The sequence below is a fragment of the Solanum stenotomum genome, chromosome 1, assembly GCF_019186545.1.
Source record: "Solanum stenotomum isolate F172 chromosome 1, ASM1918654v1, whole genome shotgun sequence".
Taxonomy (NCBI): Eukaryota; Viridiplantae; Streptophyta; class Magnoliopsida; order Solanales; family Solanaceae; genus Solanum; species Solanum stenotomum.
This window is the reverse complement of record NC_064282.1, coordinates 14,275,370-14,295,142: the sequence shown is the minus strand read 5'-3', so window position 1 is coordinate 14,295,142 and position 19,773 is coordinate 14,275,370. Positions and strand designations below refer to the sequence as shown.

Sequence of the window (19,773 nt, the reverse complement as noted above, 5' to 3'; positions counted from 1 at the left end):
AGAATGATTAAAGATTCAATTGCCCATCAAAATCTTGTTTACATCTTTTCCACTATAATTGTGGAGGGTATATTAATAAATATTTTTTTATACACTATTTTTAATTTATCAAATTAAACTATGCATAAAAATAAAAATAATCCACGTATAATAAATACAAGTATAACTGATGCAAATATTTTTAATAACTAGTATTATATTTAACACTATTCTTATATTGTCTATCAAATAATAGTATCGAGTGTGGTGATCAATGTAAAACTTATTTTTCGTATTTTTAATAGGAGGAAAGTCATTTTCTTACTTTTAAAAAATAAGTTTTAAAAAGTTTTTGAATCAGAAAAACATTTTCGTCTCCTTCGAACAAACCCATAAAGTAAAATTTTTTTTTCCAGTAGCTTATACTCCCTCTGTCCACTTTTATTTGTCATGTTGCACTTTTCGAAAGTCAATTTGACTAATTTTTAAAGTTAAATTAGATTACGTTAATTCGATATTTTTTTAAAAAAAATTAGATATTCAAAAACTATACGAAAAGTACTATAAGTTGCAATTTTTTGCATATCAATATGATGAAAATATACATCGTAAAATATTGGTCAAAGTTCTTATTGTTTGACTCTAAAAAAGGAAACCATGACAATTAATTGTGGACGGAGGGAGTAGTAACTAAAAAAAGAAAAGGTTGTTGCAATAAAAAAATAAAAAAAGTTACTAGTATGAAAAAGCTTAACCGGGGTTAAATTTTAACCTGAGCATGTCCGAGGTGAGTGAAAGAAGCTTTTGATTTTGATTTCAGCTTATATAGAGTAGAGGGAAGACGAAAAGATATACAGAGAGGGAAACGTAGATAGAGTAATAACGAAGCGGTTTTGGGTATTTGGTAAACGTTGATTATTCAGGTGATAAATTGTTGAAAGGGAAAAAGAAAAGAGCGGTTTTTGGAAATCCAAAAAGGTGGTATTGGTTACTGATTACAAGACTCATAAAGGCAGAGAGTGGTTTTGTAACTGAAAAAAAGCAAAGCTAGAAAAATATCAGTAGAAAGAGCACAAAAGCTGTTACAAACACTTATGTGTGTTTACATTTAGAGAGAGAAAGGTGCAGAAAATGGGTGATTATTAACTACAGTATTTTGTTTGCTAGCTAAAATGGATCTTTGCAAGTTTTTGGTTTGGATTTGTAATGATGATAATTGGGTATGTTGAAGTGCGTGAACACTGAGAAAGGTTTCTTCTTCAAGCTTTGTTGTTACCGTCCCTTATTTGTTGTTTTGGGTTCCTATATTCTATTCTACTGTGAAATTTTGGGTGATTTCTTTTTTTTTTTTGGGGCCTTGTTGGTTGAAGGTCATAGAGGAGCTTCTGAGTTATATAGTCAGAATACAGGTGAAAATGAATTGCCGATTCTTTCTTCTTTCTTTTAAAGTTTTGTGGATTTCAATGAAGTTTTGTTGTTTTCTGAGAAAGAGAGGTAGCAAAGCTTGACTCGGCATCTCTTTATGTTTGTTTCTCTTCTTCTTCTTTGTCTTTTTTAAATTTTTCTGAAAATTTTCAACTGCTACTTTAAAGCTTTAGTTAATGCAATTTGCTGATCATTTCATAAATCATTAAATTCCTGATTTGGGATTAGTTCTGTTTTAATGAAAAATGCAGTTTAAATAGCTCTAGCTTCTGTTAAGTTCTGTAACAAGTACTGCTGAGTTCAATTTCTTTTTTCAGTCTCTGTGGCTTTGCTTCATTTCTTTGGCAAGTTGAAGATTTTTTTCCTTTTCTAATTATATGTCTTTTATGTGAGTTTGTTACATTTTCTATTTCTGGTTAATTTGTTTTTTGAGTAGGTATGGGAAGTGAGGATTTGTATAGAGACCTCTGGAAAGCATGTGCAGGGCCTTTAGTTGATGTTCCTCGGGATGGAGAGCGAGTTTACTACTTTCCACAGGGTCACATAGAACAAGTATTTCTTTTCAACCCTCTTTTTTATGATGCTAAAGTTCCATTTTCGAAAAAAAATCTGAAATTTTGCTATGGTTGTGTATTAATTGATGCTTCTATAGTTAGAGGCTTCGACAAATCAAGCTGTGAATCAACAAATTCCTCAGTTTAATCTTTCTTCTAAGATACTCTGCCGCGTTGTTCACGTTCAGTTACTGGTATGTTCTTGATTCTGAATTCTAGCCTTTGTTTATTGAGTTTGTTGCCAATTCCCTGTTATGGTTAATCATTGATCATTCCCCTTCAATTGATAGGCGGAGACAGAGACCGATGAGGTCTATGCCCAGATCACATTGCACCCTGAGGCGGAGGTAACTATCTATAGTAATTGCTTTTAGTTTATCTGCATCTTTTCTTAAGTATCAGGCATATGATGTTAAATGAAGCATCAGTCTCCTCTAAGCCAACTTTCTGTTTAAAAGGGTTGAACAATTATTGGATGATTGCTGTTTAGATTCTTTAGTTTGACTAATTCTCACGTTTCATCAACTTAATTTATTTCCTTGTAGCAAGAGGAGCCTTCTAAACCTGATCCATGCCCACCTGATCTGCCAAAACGAACGGTTCACTCGTTCTGTAAGATTTTAACGGCATCAGATACAAGCACCCATGGAGGATTTTCTGTTCTTCGGAAGCACGCTAATGAATGCCTCCCGCAACTGGTAGTTCTTTCACTTTGTTTTCACTTCTTTTTGTTTTTTCATGAGATGGTTGAAGAAAATGGGCTTAAAAATAACAATACGTACTACTTATCTTTTCAATATCAGCAACTGTTGTCTAAGTTTCACTCATCTTGATGTTATATAACAAAATTGGCAGGAGAGAAGGTTCATTTCTCCTCTTCCCTGTCTTAGACTTGATTGCTTTTAGCAAATCTTTAGAGGGTTAGGTGTTCTGACATTTTGGACTGATATGTGGCATCAACAGGACATGACTCAGGCGACTCCGACCCAAGATTTGGTTGCCAAAGATCTTCATGGGTATGAGTGGCGATTTAAGCATATCTTTAGAGGTAATTTTTACTTGGTACAGTAAGAATTAACCAATGTTGGCGCTTTGAGTTTTTGAGGTTGAGAAACTCTCCCGGTATAATAAGTATTTTTAGTTGAATTTAGATTCTGGTATACATGTATATTGTCTTGGTTCCTTAATCTACATAGCCACTTTTCAGGCCAACCTCGAAGACACTTGCTTACTACTGGATGGAGTACATTTGTAACATCCAAGAGATTGGTTGCTGGTGATGCTTTCGTATTCCTGAGGTGCTAACTCTCTTTTTTACTTGTTAGGAACTGCTGCTGGTTCATTTTCGATAAAATTAAATCATATTTTATTTTCCATGACATAGATGGTGACACATGTCTTAAATATTGTAGGGATGATAATGGAGAACTGCGTGTTGGGGTTAGACGTCTTGCTCGTCAGCAAAGCCCTATACCTCAATCTGTGATATCCAGCCAAAGTATGCATCTTGGAGTTCTTGCCACTGCATCTCATGCTATTACAACGCAGACTCGGTTTGTTGTGTATTATAAACCAAGGTATTCCTCTATCCTCTCGTAAAATGTTTACACTGTGCATGTTATATGACATCTTCCTAATTCTTTTGATACCATATGACATCAATCAGGACAAGCCAATTTATAGTTGGATTAAACAAGTATCTGGAGGCTGTGAGTCATGGGTTCTCAGTGGGTATGCGTTTCAGGATGAGGTTTGAAGGAGAAGATTCTCCTGAAAGAAGGTTCACAATTCATTTCCTTTTCTTGTGTTAATTTGAAGGTCATGCTGCTGTTGCAGCTTTTGATTTCTGTGGGTTTTAATTGTCAGGTTTACAGGAACTATAGTTGGAACTGGTGACATTTCCTCACAATGGTCAGAATCTAAATGGCGATCCTTGAAGGTGAAGAATATGTTTGGTTTCATAGATGGAAACGTTTGGCACATTCATTGTCTCGTTTTGATACTTGTTTAAGTTTTACTCTCTTCTAGATTCAATGGGATGAACCAGCATCCATGGTAAGGCCAGACAGGGTTTCACCATGGGAGATAGAGCCTTTTGTCGCTTCTACATGTGTAGATGTTGCACAACCAGGAATAAAGAGCAAAAGACCCCGTCCCCTTGATCTTCCCCGCACTGGTATATAGTTACTTCTGCACTCGTGTCTCACTTTTCCTTTCCCCTTCTACAATTTCAGTCATTGGAATCCAGCAATAAATGTTTTTTTTGCAGAGATTGCAGTTGCCTCGGCTGCTTCTCCATTCTGGTGCCCTGGATCTGGTCCTACTCTTGAAGTGAGCCACTTAGGTGGTATTACGGATGTGCAAAGTCATGATAACCAACTATTCTGGTCCTCAAAGCAGAATAGCTGCCTCTCCAACGGCGTGAGCAACACTAGTTGTAGGACACCTCTCAGTGGAGCTTGGCAGCATAGTATGCTTACAAATGGTTCCCTCAATCTGCTCCGAGACTCTATTGAAGACAACAAGCAGCTGATCACACGATCAGCTCTGTTGGATTATGGTTCTCCGATGTCTTCAAAGGCAAGTAGTGGCCTCTTACATGACCAAGTGAATAGGGGTAATAAACGTGAGATCTCTTCTGGTTGTCGCTTATTTGGAATTGACTTGTGGAACAACTCTAATAATACGCCTACTAAGGCGAAAGAAATGCTTGGTCCCAACATTACATCCAACTGCGCTGATCAGGCACCCATTGTGCATGACGAGTCTGAAGTTGATAAGGACCAGAACGTTGAGCATCTGAATCCTTCAGATGAAAAGAAACAAGTCCAATTGGAGGCACTACCAAAGGATACACACAAACAAGGCCCCACTTCTTCAAGAACTCGTACTAAGGTACACAAGATAGTTTATGTTAGTTCTTTAGATTGTTAGAACCATTTGTTCACTTTACTTACCTGTAAGCATATTTATCCAAATTATAGGTGCAAATGCAAGGGGTTTGTGTTGGACGTGCAGTTGACTTGACTGCACTAAGTGGCTATGATGATCTCATCAGTGAGTTGGAGAAGATATTTGATATCAAGGGAGAGCTTTGCCCTCGAAACAAATGGGAAGTTGTGTACACGGATGATGAGGGTGATATGATGCTTGTGGGGGATGATCCATGGCTGTGAGTCTCTGCAACCGTTTTTATTTTCATTAGCTTTTTTCGTTAACTAGTTCTGATTTAATTTCTTGATTGCAGCGAGTTCTGCAACATGGTGAGGAGGATATTTATATATTCTAGCGAGGAAGTGAAGAAGATGACTCCTAGATGTAAGCTTCCTATCTTATCATTGGAAGGTGAAGGGACAATGCCGAGTGTAGATTCAGAGCTAAAGGCTGAAGGATGATGACTTGCACAAAATTGTTGATACAACGGCGTAAGGAATAGACATGTTTTTTTCTTTAATTTAATTTTCGCGTGTTTCTCTCCTCTCATAAGAAAAACTAGGAAGACTGGAGTTTGTGATTTGCTCCAAAGTAGAAGAGCAGTAAGGAAGTAGATTAATGTTAGATTTTACTAATGTTGTAGTTAAGAAACTTGGTGAAAGTTAGTTGTGGAATATGTGAATACTTTTGTGGTTGTTGACAGCTTTTGGTGGGGTTTGATTTGATCAGTCTGTGGAAAAAGCAAACAAAACTTAGACATGCTTGTTTCTTGATGGCAAACTATGGTTGTGCTATTTCTTTATAGCGCTGAGTGGAAAAGAGTGACAGTAACTGCAACATAACAGCTATGAATTTGTGGCCCCCCATTATCTTTTCAGGCTCTGCCTCAAGTCCGTACTATTTTAATTATTTGGCACATTACTACTGACTATATACTATATTGATTTTTCAAGGCTAAATACATATGCACATGGTGCCCAGTAATGGTCCTTCTTTGCTCTGCATGTTATCCTCAACTAAGAAAAATTATACTTTTAGCTCTGTGGTCCTAAAAGCTTGGAATCTCATTTTATTCATGGTTTCTTTATAATTATATGGTGTTTGGTGGGATTACAAATGGCAACCCTTTAGGGGGTTCAATATTTGTGATCTAGTCTGTCTGTTTGTGAAGAAAGAAAATGTGCTCAAGTTTACTAGCTACTAGCTAGTGGTGTTGTCTTTTAGGATTCTTTCTAGCTAGTGGTGTTGTCTTTTAGGATTCTTTCTGGCAAAACTAAAAAGAGTTGCTTTTCGAAAGGAGATAAAAATAAACGTACAATATCTTTGTGACAAAGACGTGAAATATTTTCAGTTTGGGCAACGTCTTTTTCTCTAATTTCAAATCTTATGAGGTCGTCATCCCTTGTGCTACTCCAAATTTGCTTAGACTATTTGGACTGTTCTTTTGTTTTGGAGCTTATACTTGATGTAAGTTGGAGTGCCTTGGGAGCTGGATAATGGGCCTAGCATTGAATGGCAACAAAACAGTGCAATTAGCTATGACCCCTGCAAACTGGACTGCATGTGACTTGCCGTACTCTTCTTCTAGCTGTTGGACCCTACCTTGGCCCGAGTCGTTTTCAGAGTGGGCAGACTGTTATCTGAGTCTCTTTGGCCCGTAGAGCAAACCTTGAAGGGGCATGCCAATGAGAGCTTCTGCCCCCACATGCCACAACTACGGCCGTTTGCAATTTCATCCCTCTTTTTTTCTTAGGTTGACACAAATGCAGACACTTATCTCATCAAAACCTTGCTTGCATTACTACGCAGAAAGAAATTGTATGGTAGCTATTTCGATTGGCTTATTAGGTCAAGAGTTCACGTGCGGACTTGATTCTTTTTCATGGCCAAGCACGTAGAAATTCTTTGTAATTTGGATGACTATGAGATTTGAACCTAGGCCTCTATTTGCCTTGATACCATATTAAAGTGTATGACCATCTCATTTAAAAATTTAATCCCTTAGAGAGATGACACTTTTTGAAGTTACTTATATTTTCAACACATGTACTAGAATTGATCTAATTTGATCATGTTAAGGAACAAGTGTTTCTTCAGTCTTGCTGAATATATATATGATGATGTATTTGAAGTGTATGATTTCTTACATGTATCAAACTGAAATAGACCTTCATTATTGTTTTTCTTTTGTTTAGGAATCAAAGGACTTATCTCGGACTTTTTTTTTTTAAAAGCAAGTCTGCTAGACAAGGTGTGCTTGGGGCTAGTTTTATTAATAAAATGAAAAGGTCTCAAAGAGAAGAGTACAAGCAAGGGGGGCTAGGTCTTACCTTACTAATCTTAATGAGGTAACAAACCTCTACTAATTAACAAGCATGAAGAAAATAAGAGCTAGAGAAAACTAGATATTTTATGATCATCATAGAGTTTATAATACACTCTGTGAGGATACTACAAATGAGGATGCTTAAATAATGCAAAAATTAAAATCTAAGAATAAAACTAGGTTATCAACCTCAAACTTTATTTTATATATGTAAGAATTAAAAGAGATGGATTGCCCGTGTAAAGTAACTTGAAGTAAAACACTTAAATCCTTTTCAGAGAAAGTTTAGGATTCATATCTATAAATTCCTAACCCATCTAACAATCTTTTAATCAAGTTAATTTACCATGGAGATTTTTGCTTATGAAGAATCTAATTTGTATTNCCCCCCCCCCCCCCCCCCCCCATAAATTTCCATCATTCTTTTGCATTTGAATTAGTAGTAATTCAATTTATTTGTGAAATCGGACATCTTTTGTATGATATTTCTGGCAAACAATACAAACACGGATGTCCACCAATCTCAACATGTTTTACTATGGAATCTCAAGATTTCAAGAATCCAGAAAAAACTTATCAAGCTATACACAACCAGTTAAGAAATTGTCAAGTTCCATTGATCTTCGAATTCAAGGTGATTGTTGATGAGTTGATCGTATCGGCACATAAATATAGCCATTGTTCTGTGCTCGTTGATAATCGTTACGTATTGGGACTTGGTGTTAAGATTAATATGTCACACATATACAAGCAAATAAATGAGAATGATAGTAATGTCATGGCAAAAACTATTTCAACTAAGAGTAGCAAAATATGTGAAGAGGACATTTTTGGAGGATCCTCAATATAATTATAAAGATCTCATGCAAACACATGTTTCATTTAAATTGAATGAAAAATTTGTTTGATAGGAATATAGGTTACCCAACTTGTAGTCCTATCAATGATGTAGAATCTCAAGTTAATTGTCTAAATAAAATTTTATGGTAAGTCTAAGTGCCCTTTTTCATTTGAATTTATTGGATTGATAAATGAAACATTTTTACTTTTACTGTGATTGTACATATGTTAAGTTTTTTTTCTTTTTTTTTTCGGTTGTTAGATTGATAAGATAAGACACAAGTACCTCTAGACTACGATCTAAATTTCAGAAGCACATCTAAACTTAATTAAGGTCCTATTATCTCCGAACTCATTTTTTTTAAATAAATTTTTGTGCACTTTTTATGCTGACGTGACACCTTCAACCACCCAAGTTGTTGTGTTTGTATAAACACGTCTGCCACGTGTGTAATTTTTTTTTAAAGTTTGACTAGGTTTAATCTAACAAAAATGCATTTTTTTACCTCTTGAATTGTTAGTGTCTGAAAGGATATTAATTACTATCTTAAGTAGGCGTTTAGTTAATTATAGGATTTGGAAGCCTAATTTCAAGTTTTTTTTAAATTAGTGTTTGTTTAAGAAATCTGTACAAAAAATCTACTTTAAATCACGTGGAATGATCTAATCAAAGAGCAGAGTAAATATATTACTTAGTTGATATGCGTAAATACATTATTACAGGGAAGTGACAACTATTATTGATTTATTGGACCAACTCATATCGCTCATTTTTCTCCATATTTTAGTGTAGCAAAATACATATATCTAGGTGTATTTGATCTTCCTCAATTTTTGATAAAAAACTTTTAATAAGTGTAAGATACGTAATTATTTTTGAAAGTATAGGTATATTTTAGTATATATGGTATAGAATATGTGTCTAATAAAGTAGTTTTCCCAGTAATCATTTTCCAAGTAGATCTAAATTAAAACTAAACACTAATTAATATGAATATTATATAAAATACTTATATTAATCATTATTTCTTAAGAAATGTGCAAACTTAACGGAGGAGTAATTATGAATACAAGAAATATTCCTTGGAACAAACAATTAGACTCATAATGCTAAGAATTTACAAAAGATGTAGAAGAATTCTCTTATCTAATTACATGTCTAAGCTTTTAGTTACCAAAATAAAGAGAGAACATTTCATGCACAAATAAAATTGACTCATGAACGTTATATTTTTTTTGTTGACACTTTTTTATTTTATCAATCATAAAGCAAATTATTGGACAAGATATCTAGTATATTTTTTTTATATAGACACCCCCTCCGTCGCACAAGAGTCAAAGTATTTACATATCGCGATGTGAATTTGCATATGGGTTTTTAAATGTATTTAAAAGAAATTTAACATATTTAAAAAAATTCTGAAAAATCGTATAATAATAGTCAAATTAAAGAAAATAATTAATCATAAAAAGTAGAAGATAAGGACCAGATGTAGTACTATACAAATTAAAAGATAGTAAATTATATGAATTTTAAATATCATAAGTTAAAACTTTGGTATAAGAATTAGCAAGGGAAGCCATCATGCACCCAAACTTCAAGACATGAAAAAAAGAAGAAGGAAAAGGTACAATATGATATGTAAAGAGACAAGGATCTGGAGAAGGAATTACCTTTTCATATATTCTCAAACTTTAATATTACCCATATTTGTAGCCACATTCAATATAGTGTCACCCCATATCCTAGTTCAAACCTCACTTCGCATTTGGGATGGAATTTTCTTATAAAAACAATGTTATAAATAGGAATGTATATATGTTGTGACAAACTAAACAAACAAGTAGGAGTGCAAGCTAGAGTACTACTAGATAGGTGGAGATGATTAACAAAAATGGTTTTCAAGTCTATCAAGGTGTTCCCTAGAGTTCTCTTGACCGCTTCATTAGGGCTTACTTGTTGTTTGATGCCCTGCTGAAGAGTTTGGGGGAACTCCTGGGCTCACTTTGAAATTTTACACAAACAAATATAAGTGTGAGAGTACTGGTTGTGGATAATGAACACAATATTTTACGTATAAATCTATCAAGGTGTTCCCTAGAGTTCCCTTGACCGCTTCATACATACTTACTTTGTTGTTAGAAGCCCTGCTAAAGTGTTTGGGGGAACTCCCGAGTCCACTTTGAAAATTACACAAACAAGAAGTGCAAGATCTAGCTGGAGTTGATGAACACAATGGTTGAAGCACTAGTATTTCCATACAATTAAAGTCATGAAGATTGGACGTTAATTTTTGTTCTTTAATTACCTAGAACTTTATTTTAGCAGTATAATTATCCATTTTGAGCTACATTGTATACTCATTGGAAGAAAAAATTGCACAATAAAAGAAATTCAAAAAATCAGCAAAAAAAGAAGAAGAAGAAGCCAAACAAGAAATTATATACCAAAAGACACAACAATTTAAAGTGGTTCGGTCAATCGACCTACATCCACAAAGGAGATGGGCAATCCACTATATAAATATGAGAGTACAAAATATAGAGAGAAATAACCTCAACTAATTCTCTTGGAATACATGGGAGGTTCACACAAGTAATAACATATTACTTGTGTCCCACAAATTCTCTCCCAAACCAAAACTCTCAAAGCCTCTAAGACTACATTATAAATGTTGATTAAGTTAGAAGGAACAAACCTATATTTATGGAGTCCTAAACCTTTTCCTACAAGAAAATAATTAGCCAAATATTAAAACTTTTTCCTAAAAGGAAAACCTATTTATGGTAAGAAACTTAGGGTAATTAATACCCAACAGTTAGAACCCTTGCTGCAAATATGACTCAGGATAACTCTTTTTTGTGCATGAAAGTTCCTCATTTGTTTATTTCAAAAAAAGCTGGAAGCAGATAAAGTGGGAACTCCTTTTTTTATGCTCACAAAACCATCTTTTGAAAACACTATATGTAATAATACTCATGAATGTATCCAAAATAATTAAATGTCATACAATACAACTAATCGAGTGCATCTTTTAATATATATTTTTTGAAACTTCGGTGTGTAATAGCTGCAAATCACATAGGTGATGTAAACTAGGGGCGGATTTAGCAAGGCTCATGAGGTGTCACGTGACATTGCTTCCTAGGGAAATTTTACTAAATATGCATAGAGTAAAAATGTAATGACCCGTAAAGTCATTTTTAGAAATTTATACAAAATTACTATTTTACCCCTACCGATAGTTGTCCCGAGTCATTTATGATTAGTCAGTGAAGTTGATTTGAAAATTTGAACTATTCAATAATTATAGTTACTTAATTGGCAGGTATTTATTAAATAATGTCTTTTAATTGAATTGGTGATTAATGGATCAAATTATAATTTATTTTTACCCATATATTAAAATAGGTTATTAGGGTTTGTCACTTTTAGAACCTGATTTATTCAGAAAATAAAATAAAGCGGAGCAGAAAACTAACTTGCGTGTGTGTGGTGTGAACACAGACCAAAGATGGAGGAACTGCTTCACGTAAGGAAAATTCAACCAAAATTTTTAATTTCTCATATGCATATGCTTTCATTAATTGCTCTGCATATGCTTTCATTAATTGCGGCATATATATTTATACAACAATAATATATTAGATTTGAATTGGAAGGTTAAGGTTATTTACTGAAGGCTAATAAGAATGAGATTTGGCTGATTGTTGGCTACATATTTTTGAAATTGGGGTTTGATTCGTGGGGAGGTTACATGCGAGGAGTTGGCTCCTTGGCTTATGCGGTTCCACCATTACTTTCGTAACCAGTGGTTTTCGTATTTATTAATCCTTATTTTACTATTATATTATGATTTAAGTTTTGATATATTAAGGCATATAATTAAATAAGTAGGTGTATTGCATCATATGAATATCATTATATACATGATATTTGGAGATATTGAAACTAGACCCTAGCCTTGAAATTTAGGAAATATGAGATTTGACCTATTAGTTGGCATCACGATTTAGAAACTTGTTATAGAGTTGGGTGAGTTTTTAGGTCAAGGCTAAACACATAGTAATGCGGGTGTTGTTACTTTCAAAATCTTATTGTGGTGATTTATTTGAATAGATTGCATTGATTTGGAAGCCCAACGGAAGGGGAAGACTCAAGTCATGGGGTGAATTCTTGATTGATTGAGGCAAGTGGATTTCTAAACCCTTGTTAAGTGTATGGAATTTGTGTATATCCTTGTAATATGTGTTTGGGGATAATGAGATTTGGTGATGGGTTGAATTGTCCACATTGATTAATTCTAATGATGAAAAAGGGGGTAATAAAAGGTAATGTGATTAACTAACTTGATTTATTATATGTGATTGTGTTCTTTATTGAACTTGTATACTTGTGATAGCTGAGGTGATTACATATCATATTGGTATTTGATTGAGAGGCATATCCCTTTTATTGATATCATATCGTGCACATGCATTGACATGCGATTGACTATGAGTAAAGGTCTAACACGTGGAGATCGTCTGTGTTGAGATCAAGTATGATTATAATTTGGGCACGTCGAGATCGTCCGTGCGAGTGATTAATTTGATTATAAGTTGGGCACGTAGAGATCGTCTGTGCTGGTGATTGTTTGATTTATGATAGTGTGTTGAGATCGTCCGCACAGACACGTGGAGATCGTTCGTGTCGGTATATGGACCTCGCGAGTCCCCCATGGGTCATGAACTCTCGATGTATTTCCAAGGAGTATCATGTATATACGGTTGAGAGAGTACTTGGTATTTTGAGCCATATCATTTTCATAGTGTCACATTGCATTGCATCCCATGACATCCTTCATTCTTGATGATTATGTGTTTTATTTGTGGTTGAAAAGTACTTGATATTTGATTACCTCTATTTGATGAACTTGATCTTGTGTTTTGCTAATATTTGTGAGTGCCTTTTTGTGGAAGTTGTGATTGATGAATATTGAGTTTGTTGTTGACGATATGTAATTTGTTAAAGTGATTGTTGTTGAGTTGGGTGCTATGTAACTGTGAACTATTAGGTTGGGTTGGTTTTATGCAGGTTGTAGTTGTGGAGGTTCGGTTGGTGTGTAAGGAGTACCCGTATTCTATCCCCTTAGCTTGTGTTTAGAAGTTTACTTGTTGAGACCGTGTGGTTTGGTACTCACCCCTTGCTACTACATTTTTTTTTGTAGGTTACTAGCCTGGACTTTTGTGATATTTTCTCTTATCCTTGTCTAAGGCTTCTTGTGGAGGTTTGTGAGGTAGCTACTTTTCATTTCAGCGGACCTTCTTTCTCCTTAATTATGATCTTGTTCTATTATAGAAACAATGTCATTGAACTTGTATTTTCCTTCAATTTTTTTATAACACATTAAAGGCTTGTACACGTGATAATCAGATTTTTGGGGTATTGTTGAGTTGATTATAAAAATTTCCGCATTTTATTGTAAGGGTTGAGTTTAAGGCTAACTTGTCTTGGTGGGATAAGACGAGTGTCATCACGTCCATTTTTTGATTCGTGACAAAAAAGGAAAAAAACAAAGATAACGATATATATTATTAATGTGACACACCTTATTCAAATCTCTGCATAGTTCAACTGGCTTTTGTCTGGGAAATCGCAACTAGGTCGCGTGTTCAAACCTTCCTGGCCTCATTTTGTTACATTTTTTTTAATTTTTTTTCCATTTACCTTCTTTCTTCCATGGTAAATTTTGAATATATATANTTCTGGCCTCATTTTGTTACATTTTTTTTAATGTTTTTTTTCATTTACCTTCTTTCTCACATGGTAATATTTTGAATATATACTAGATATAATATGCCCGTGCTGAGCACGGGTCCAACGAATTTGGGTCAAGCTCGTCGCATCGGGCTTGCCTAGTGTGGGTTACCTCTCCTATATGGTTTGAGAGCTATTACATAGGAGCGGGAGTTTTACCCAAAGAGTAGCGCCCACGGGTTTCCATTGTCATCAGAAAAATTATTTGGGAGCATGTGTGGTTGCATAAGCTTTTACTTCTATTCACATTACTCCTTGTACATTCATATCCTTTGAAGTTCTCCAGGGGAAGGGGTGCCTACTTCCATTATTTAAATTATCTGTTTGAATAGCTTTGGACTTTCTACTCTTGTAAGGTCACATTTCGCTGAAAGCAAAAGTACTACAATGGATAAAAAAATATCATGGATCATCCCCAACAAATTAGTTCAGAGAAATGTCAAAGGTAAAATATTAATGGTAATATTCATAACTATATTAAGTTGTACTTATATACAATTAACAAAATATTTATTGTTAAATACAGATGTAACTGAAAAATCAAGCAAAACAGTTAAAGTGATGTATGAAAATATTATGCAATAGCGAATTGCATATTTCAGAAAGGAACAAAAGCGATTGAAAAAATATATACACAGAGAAGAATGACATGACGTTTTTCATGAATTGGTTTCAATGTAATAGGGAGATGAAATATTTTTTTATTAGAGAATATATTTTCTAAAAATCAATCTAATAACAAATGATAGGACGTTGTTGATGTATTTCTTTATATTATTACTGTTATTTTACATTGAAAAACATTTCAAACACATTCACAAAAGTATTCATGATAGATATTACAATATAAAAGTTCAATCTCTTTGACATCTTAATAAAAAGCAAGGAGGATCATCAAAACATACTAATAATTCTCCATTCAGTGCAATGGAAATAAAGTAATTTTTTAATAGAGCATGTATCATTTCAAATAAAGAGATAATGATACGGTCGACTAATATAATGATATAATTAATCTACAAGAAAAAATATTCTAACACATATCTTTTAACCCTCGCCTGAAGCGCGGCTATGTACCCTAATTTAGTATATATGGTATAGAATGTGTGTCTAATAAAGTAGTTTTCCCATTAATCATTTCCCTAGTAAATCTAAATTAAAACTAAACGCTAATTAAAATGAACATTAAGTATATAAAATACTTATATTAATCATTATTTCTTAAGAAACGTGCAAATTTAACGGAGGAGTAATTATGAATACAAGAAATATTTCTTGGAACAAGCAATTAGGCTCATAATGCTAAGAATATACTCCTTGAGATTTAAATATTGAACCTGGTCTTCATTGTTATCCAAGTGAAGGCAAATATAAATATAAATGGTCATCTAATATTCTTTCTATTCTTTTCAACAATTTACAAAAGATGTAGAAGAATTCTCTGATCTAATTACATGTCTAATCTATTAGTTACCAAAATAAAGAGAGAACATTTCATGCACAAATAAAATTGACTGATGAAAGTTATATCTTTTTTGTTGACATTTTTTTATTTTATCAATCATAAAGCAAATTGGACAAGATATCTGGAATATCTTTATAAAAATATACACCCCCTCCATCGCACAAAAGTCAATTACGATGTGAATTTGTATATTTCTTTAAATGTATTTAAAAGAAATTTGACATATATAAAAAAATTCTGAAAAATTATATAATAATAATAGAATTAAAGAAAATACAAATGAAAAACTAATAAGTTAAACAAATTTTTAATATCATAAGTTAAAACTTTGGTATAAGAATTAGCAAGTGAAGCCATTACCCAAACTTGAAGAGATGAAAAGTAGAGGAGAAAAAGTACAATATGAGATGAAAAGACAAGAAGGAATTACTTTTTTCCTGATATATTCTCAAACTTTAATATTACCCATATTTGTAGCCAAATTCAATATAGTGTCACCCCATATACTAATTCAAACCCCACTTTCACATTTGGCATGGAATTTTTTAGCAAAACAATGTTATAAATAGGAATGTATGTTGTAACAACATCAAACAAACAAGTAGAAATGCAAGAGTATACTACTAACTAGTTGGAGATGATGAACAAAAATGGTTTTTAAGTTTATCAAGGTGTTCCCTAGAGTTTCCTTGACCACTTCATTAGGGTTTACATTGTTGTTTGAAAAGCCTTGTTGAAGTGTTTGGGGGAACTCCAGGGCTCACTTTGAAATTTACACAAACGAATAGAAGTGCAAGAGTATTGGTTGTAGATGATGAACACAATGGTTCACGTATTTATAATCTATCAAGGTGTTCCCTAGAGTTCCCTTGACCGCTTCATGAGGGCTTCCTTTGATGTTAGAAGCCCTACTGAAGTGTTTGGGGGAACTCCCGGGCTCACTTTGAAATTTACCACAAACGAATAGAAGTGTAAGACAACAAGAGTATTGGTTGTAGACGATGAACACAATAGTTCACGTATAAATCTATCAAGGTGTTCCCTTGACTGCTTCATGAGGGCTTACTTTGTTGTTAGAAGCCCTTCTCAAGAGTTTGGGGGAACTCCCGAGTTCACTTTGAAAATTACAAAAACATGTAGAAGTGCAAGAGTATTGGCTAGAGATGATGAGCATAATAGTTCACGTATATATCTCTATCAAGGTGTTTCTCAGAGTTTCCTTGACCGCTTTATGAAATGCAAGTGGTAGACCCTAAGTTTGTACATATTTTTAGTTTTTCTTACTTTATCGTACATTAACTTTAATGAAACCTTAAGGACCATTCTACCCCAAAAAAATGTTTGGTAAACGCCACTGTCAACTAGCTCAAAATAATTCTTGTTAATAAAGTGATTTTTATCATTTGATAATAAGAATGAGTGATAATTAAGTACAATATAGTTAGTTTCATAATATTCTCATCCGACTTCTAACACTTAGGAAACATTGCATCATCTAAACTCTAAAGCCCTTTTTACCTTTTTAGAATTGGAAAAATACATTTTGTTGTGCAGAAGATTTATAAGAATTAGTTCAGATATTCCGTAGTAAAAAAAAAAGAGAAAATTCCTTTATTTATAGACAACAAAGGGTAGTGTGAGTAAGTCCTTATTGTCCAAAAGGTCACAACCCTATGGAAAATTCACAATTTTTCGAAAAAGTCACAACTTTTTCGAAAGTGACTTTTCAAAAAATCACAATCCTTCGAAAATGTTACAACCTTTCGAAAAGTCGCAATTCTTGATCAGAAAAGTCACAACTCTTCATAAAAATCACAATTCTTCATTTTCCATTCACACATTTTGTTTCAACATAGAATAACCTTAAATTTGTCAACTACAATAGCAAGTTAGAAAACGTACATGTTAACTATTACTAAACCAAGTTTAATTATTGTAAAACACTTAAATCCTTTTCAGAGAAAGTTTAGGATTCATATCTATAAATTCCTAACCCATCTAACAATCTTTTAATCAAGTTAATTTACCATGGAGACTTTTGCTTATGAAGAGTCTAATTTGTATTACACCTTAGGGTGGCCTGAAATAAACCCCAAAAAATTCCTTCATTCTTTTTCGTTTGAATTAGTAGTAATTCAATTTATTTTCGGAATGGGACATCTTTTGTACGATATTTCTGGTAAACAATACAAACATGAATGTCCACAAATCTCAACATGTTTCACTATGGAATCTCAAGATTTCAAGAATCAGAAAAAACTCATCAAGTCATACACGACTAGTTAAGAAATTGTCAAGTTCCATTGATCTTCGAATGCAAAGTGCTCGTTGATGATCGCTACGTATTGGGACTTGGTGTTAAGATTAACATGTCACACATATACAAGCAAATAAATGAAAATGATAGTCATGTCATGGCACAAGCTGTTTCAACTAAGAGTTGCAAAATATGTGAAGAGGACATTTTTGGAGGATCCTCAATTATAAAGATGTCATGCAAACATATGTTACACTTAAATTGTATGAAAAAATTGTTTGATAGGAACATAGGTTGCCCAACTTGTATTCCTAACGATAATGGAGAATCTTAAGTTAATTGTCTAAATAAAAATTATGGCAAGTGTAGGTGTCCTTAAATATTTTTATTTGAATTTATTTTGGTTTGATAAATGAAACATTTTACTTTTACTGTTGATTGTACGTAAGTTGGGTAAAAAAACACTTTGAAATTATGTGACATTGAACAAAAATGTTCGCAATTAATAATTTGGTTAAGAAAATATTCCTGATTCAATAAGACGACCTGTCAATCAGATTCTTCATGTGCTTCAAATATGAATAATTTAATCGTATGAAAGATGAAAAAAATAAAATTCCGCTTCTTTTTACGTTAAATACGATTTATGTGTATACGAAGAAAATGCGATTTATGTGTACTTGTTTGATTCTTTTATTTCACAATGCCCCTTTGAGTTATAAGTATCATATGCATGAGTAGATAGATTTTGTGGTCACTTGTTACAAAATGTGATTCTATTTCTTGAATTTCACACACAATTCATACTAGGTTCAACCTGACCAAAATGCATTTTTTTTTACCTCTTTTTCAATTTTTGGTGTCTGAAAGGATATTAACTACTATCTTAAGTAGGCGTTTAAAGTGGAGGAAAAAATTGCACAATAAAAGAAATTCAAAAAATCAGCAAAAAAAGAAGGAGACAAACGAGAAATTATATACCAAAAGACACAACGATTTAAAGTGGTTCGGTCAATCGACCTACATCCACAAAGGAGATGGGCAATCCACTATATAAATATGAGAGTACAAAATATAGAGAGAAATAACCTCAACCAATTCTCTCGGAATACATGGGAGGTTCATACAAGAAATAACATATTACTTGTGTCCCACAAATTCTCTCCCAAACCAAAACTCTCAAAGCCTCTAAGACTACATTATAAATGTTGATTAAGTTAGAAGGAACAAACCTATATTTATGGAGTCCTAAACCTTTTCTTACAAGAAAATGATTAGCCAAATATTAAAACTTTTTCCTAAAAGGAAAACCTATTTATGGTACGAAACTTAGGGTAATTAATACCCAACAGTTAGAACCCTTGCTGCTAAAATGACTCAGGATAACTCTTTTTTGTGCATGAAAGTTCCTCCTGTGTTTATTTCAAGAAAGGTGAAAGCAGATAAAGTGGGAACTCCTTTTTTTAGGCTCACAAGACCATCTTTTGAAAACACTATATGTAATAGTACTCATGAATGTAACCAAAATAATTAAATGTCATACAATACAACTAATCGAGTGCATCTTTTAATATATATTTTTTGAAACTTCGGTGTGTAATAGCTTGCAAATCACATAGGTGATGTAAACCAGGGGCGAATTTAGCAAGGCTCATGAGGTGTCACGTGACATTGCTTCCTCGGGAAATTTTACTAAATATGTATAGAGTAAAAAGGGAAAAAACAGAGATAACGATATATATTATTAATGTGACACACCTTATTCAAATCTCTGCATAGTTCAACTGGCTTTTGGCAGGGAAATCGCAACTAGGTCGCGTGTTCTCAAACCTTCCTGGCCTCATTTTGTTACATTTTTTTAATGATTTTTTTCATTTACCTTCTTTCTTACATGGTAATATTTTGAATATATATATATATATATACTAGATATAATAATTTAGCTTCCTTGTATTAGCATAGCATTTATTCTTACACTTGATAATATAGAATAAATGAAATTTCATAAATTTAAACAGGCAAAATGATAGAAATATTGAGACAACACATAATAAACATTACGTGATAAGAAAAATAAACTTTTAACTGAACTTAATTTCAAAAGATAGTTCATACGGAGAGAATTATTCATGATCATAACAAATCAAGTCCCTCATCGACAACCAACCGGGGAAACTTCATATGACACGAGAT

General features: G+C 33.3%; 1 protein-coding gene across 5 annotated transcripts; it reads left to right on the top strand.

The window, feature by feature from the left end:
- The first annotated feature begins 830 nt into the window (after positions 1-830).
- On the top strand, positions 831-5,693 carry LOC125862265 (auxin response factor 18-like). 5 transcript variants are annotated; one of them, XM_049542303.1, is made up of 15 exons: positions 831-1,229; positions 1,350-1,388; positions 1,841-1,956; positions 2,057-2,152; positions 2,249-2,305; positions 2,504-2,656; positions 2,922-3,006; positions 3,166-3,256; positions 3,371-3,535; positions 3,625-3,738; positions 3,825-3,897; positions 3,987-4,134; positions 4,228-4,853; positions 4,943-5,130; positions 5,206-5,693. In XM_049542303.1, exons 1-15 carry the CDS (start codon positions 1,202-1,204, stop codon positions 5,351-5,353), a joined length of 2,127 nt encoding a protein of 708 aa, XP_049398260.1. In that variant the 5' UTR covers positions 831-1,201; the 3' UTR covers positions 5,354-5,693. The 5 variants fall into 5 exon arrangements, with proteins under 5 accessions (XP_049398260.1, XP_049398286.1, XP_049398277.1 ...); XM_049542329.1 differs by lacking the exon at positions 1,350-1,388 and having other exon boundaries at positions 831-1,101; XM_049542320.1 differs by lacking the exon at positions 1,350-1,388 and having other exon boundaries at positions 831-1,101; positions 1,838-1,956.
- Positions 5,694-19,773: the final 14,080 nt, after the last annotated feature.

Coding starts and splice junctions, on each gene's coding strand:
- LOC125862265 (XM_049542303.1), top strand. CDS start 1,202: ATGTTGAAGTGCGTGAACACTGAGAAAG. Junction 3,898..3,986: donor CTAAATGGCGATCCTTGAAG/GTGAAGAATATG, acceptor ACTCTCTTCTAG/ATTCAATGGGATGAACCAGC. Junction 5,131..5,205: donor GTGGGGGATGATCCATGGCT/GTGAGTCTCTGC, acceptor TCTTGATTGCAG/CGAGTTCTGCAACATGGTGA.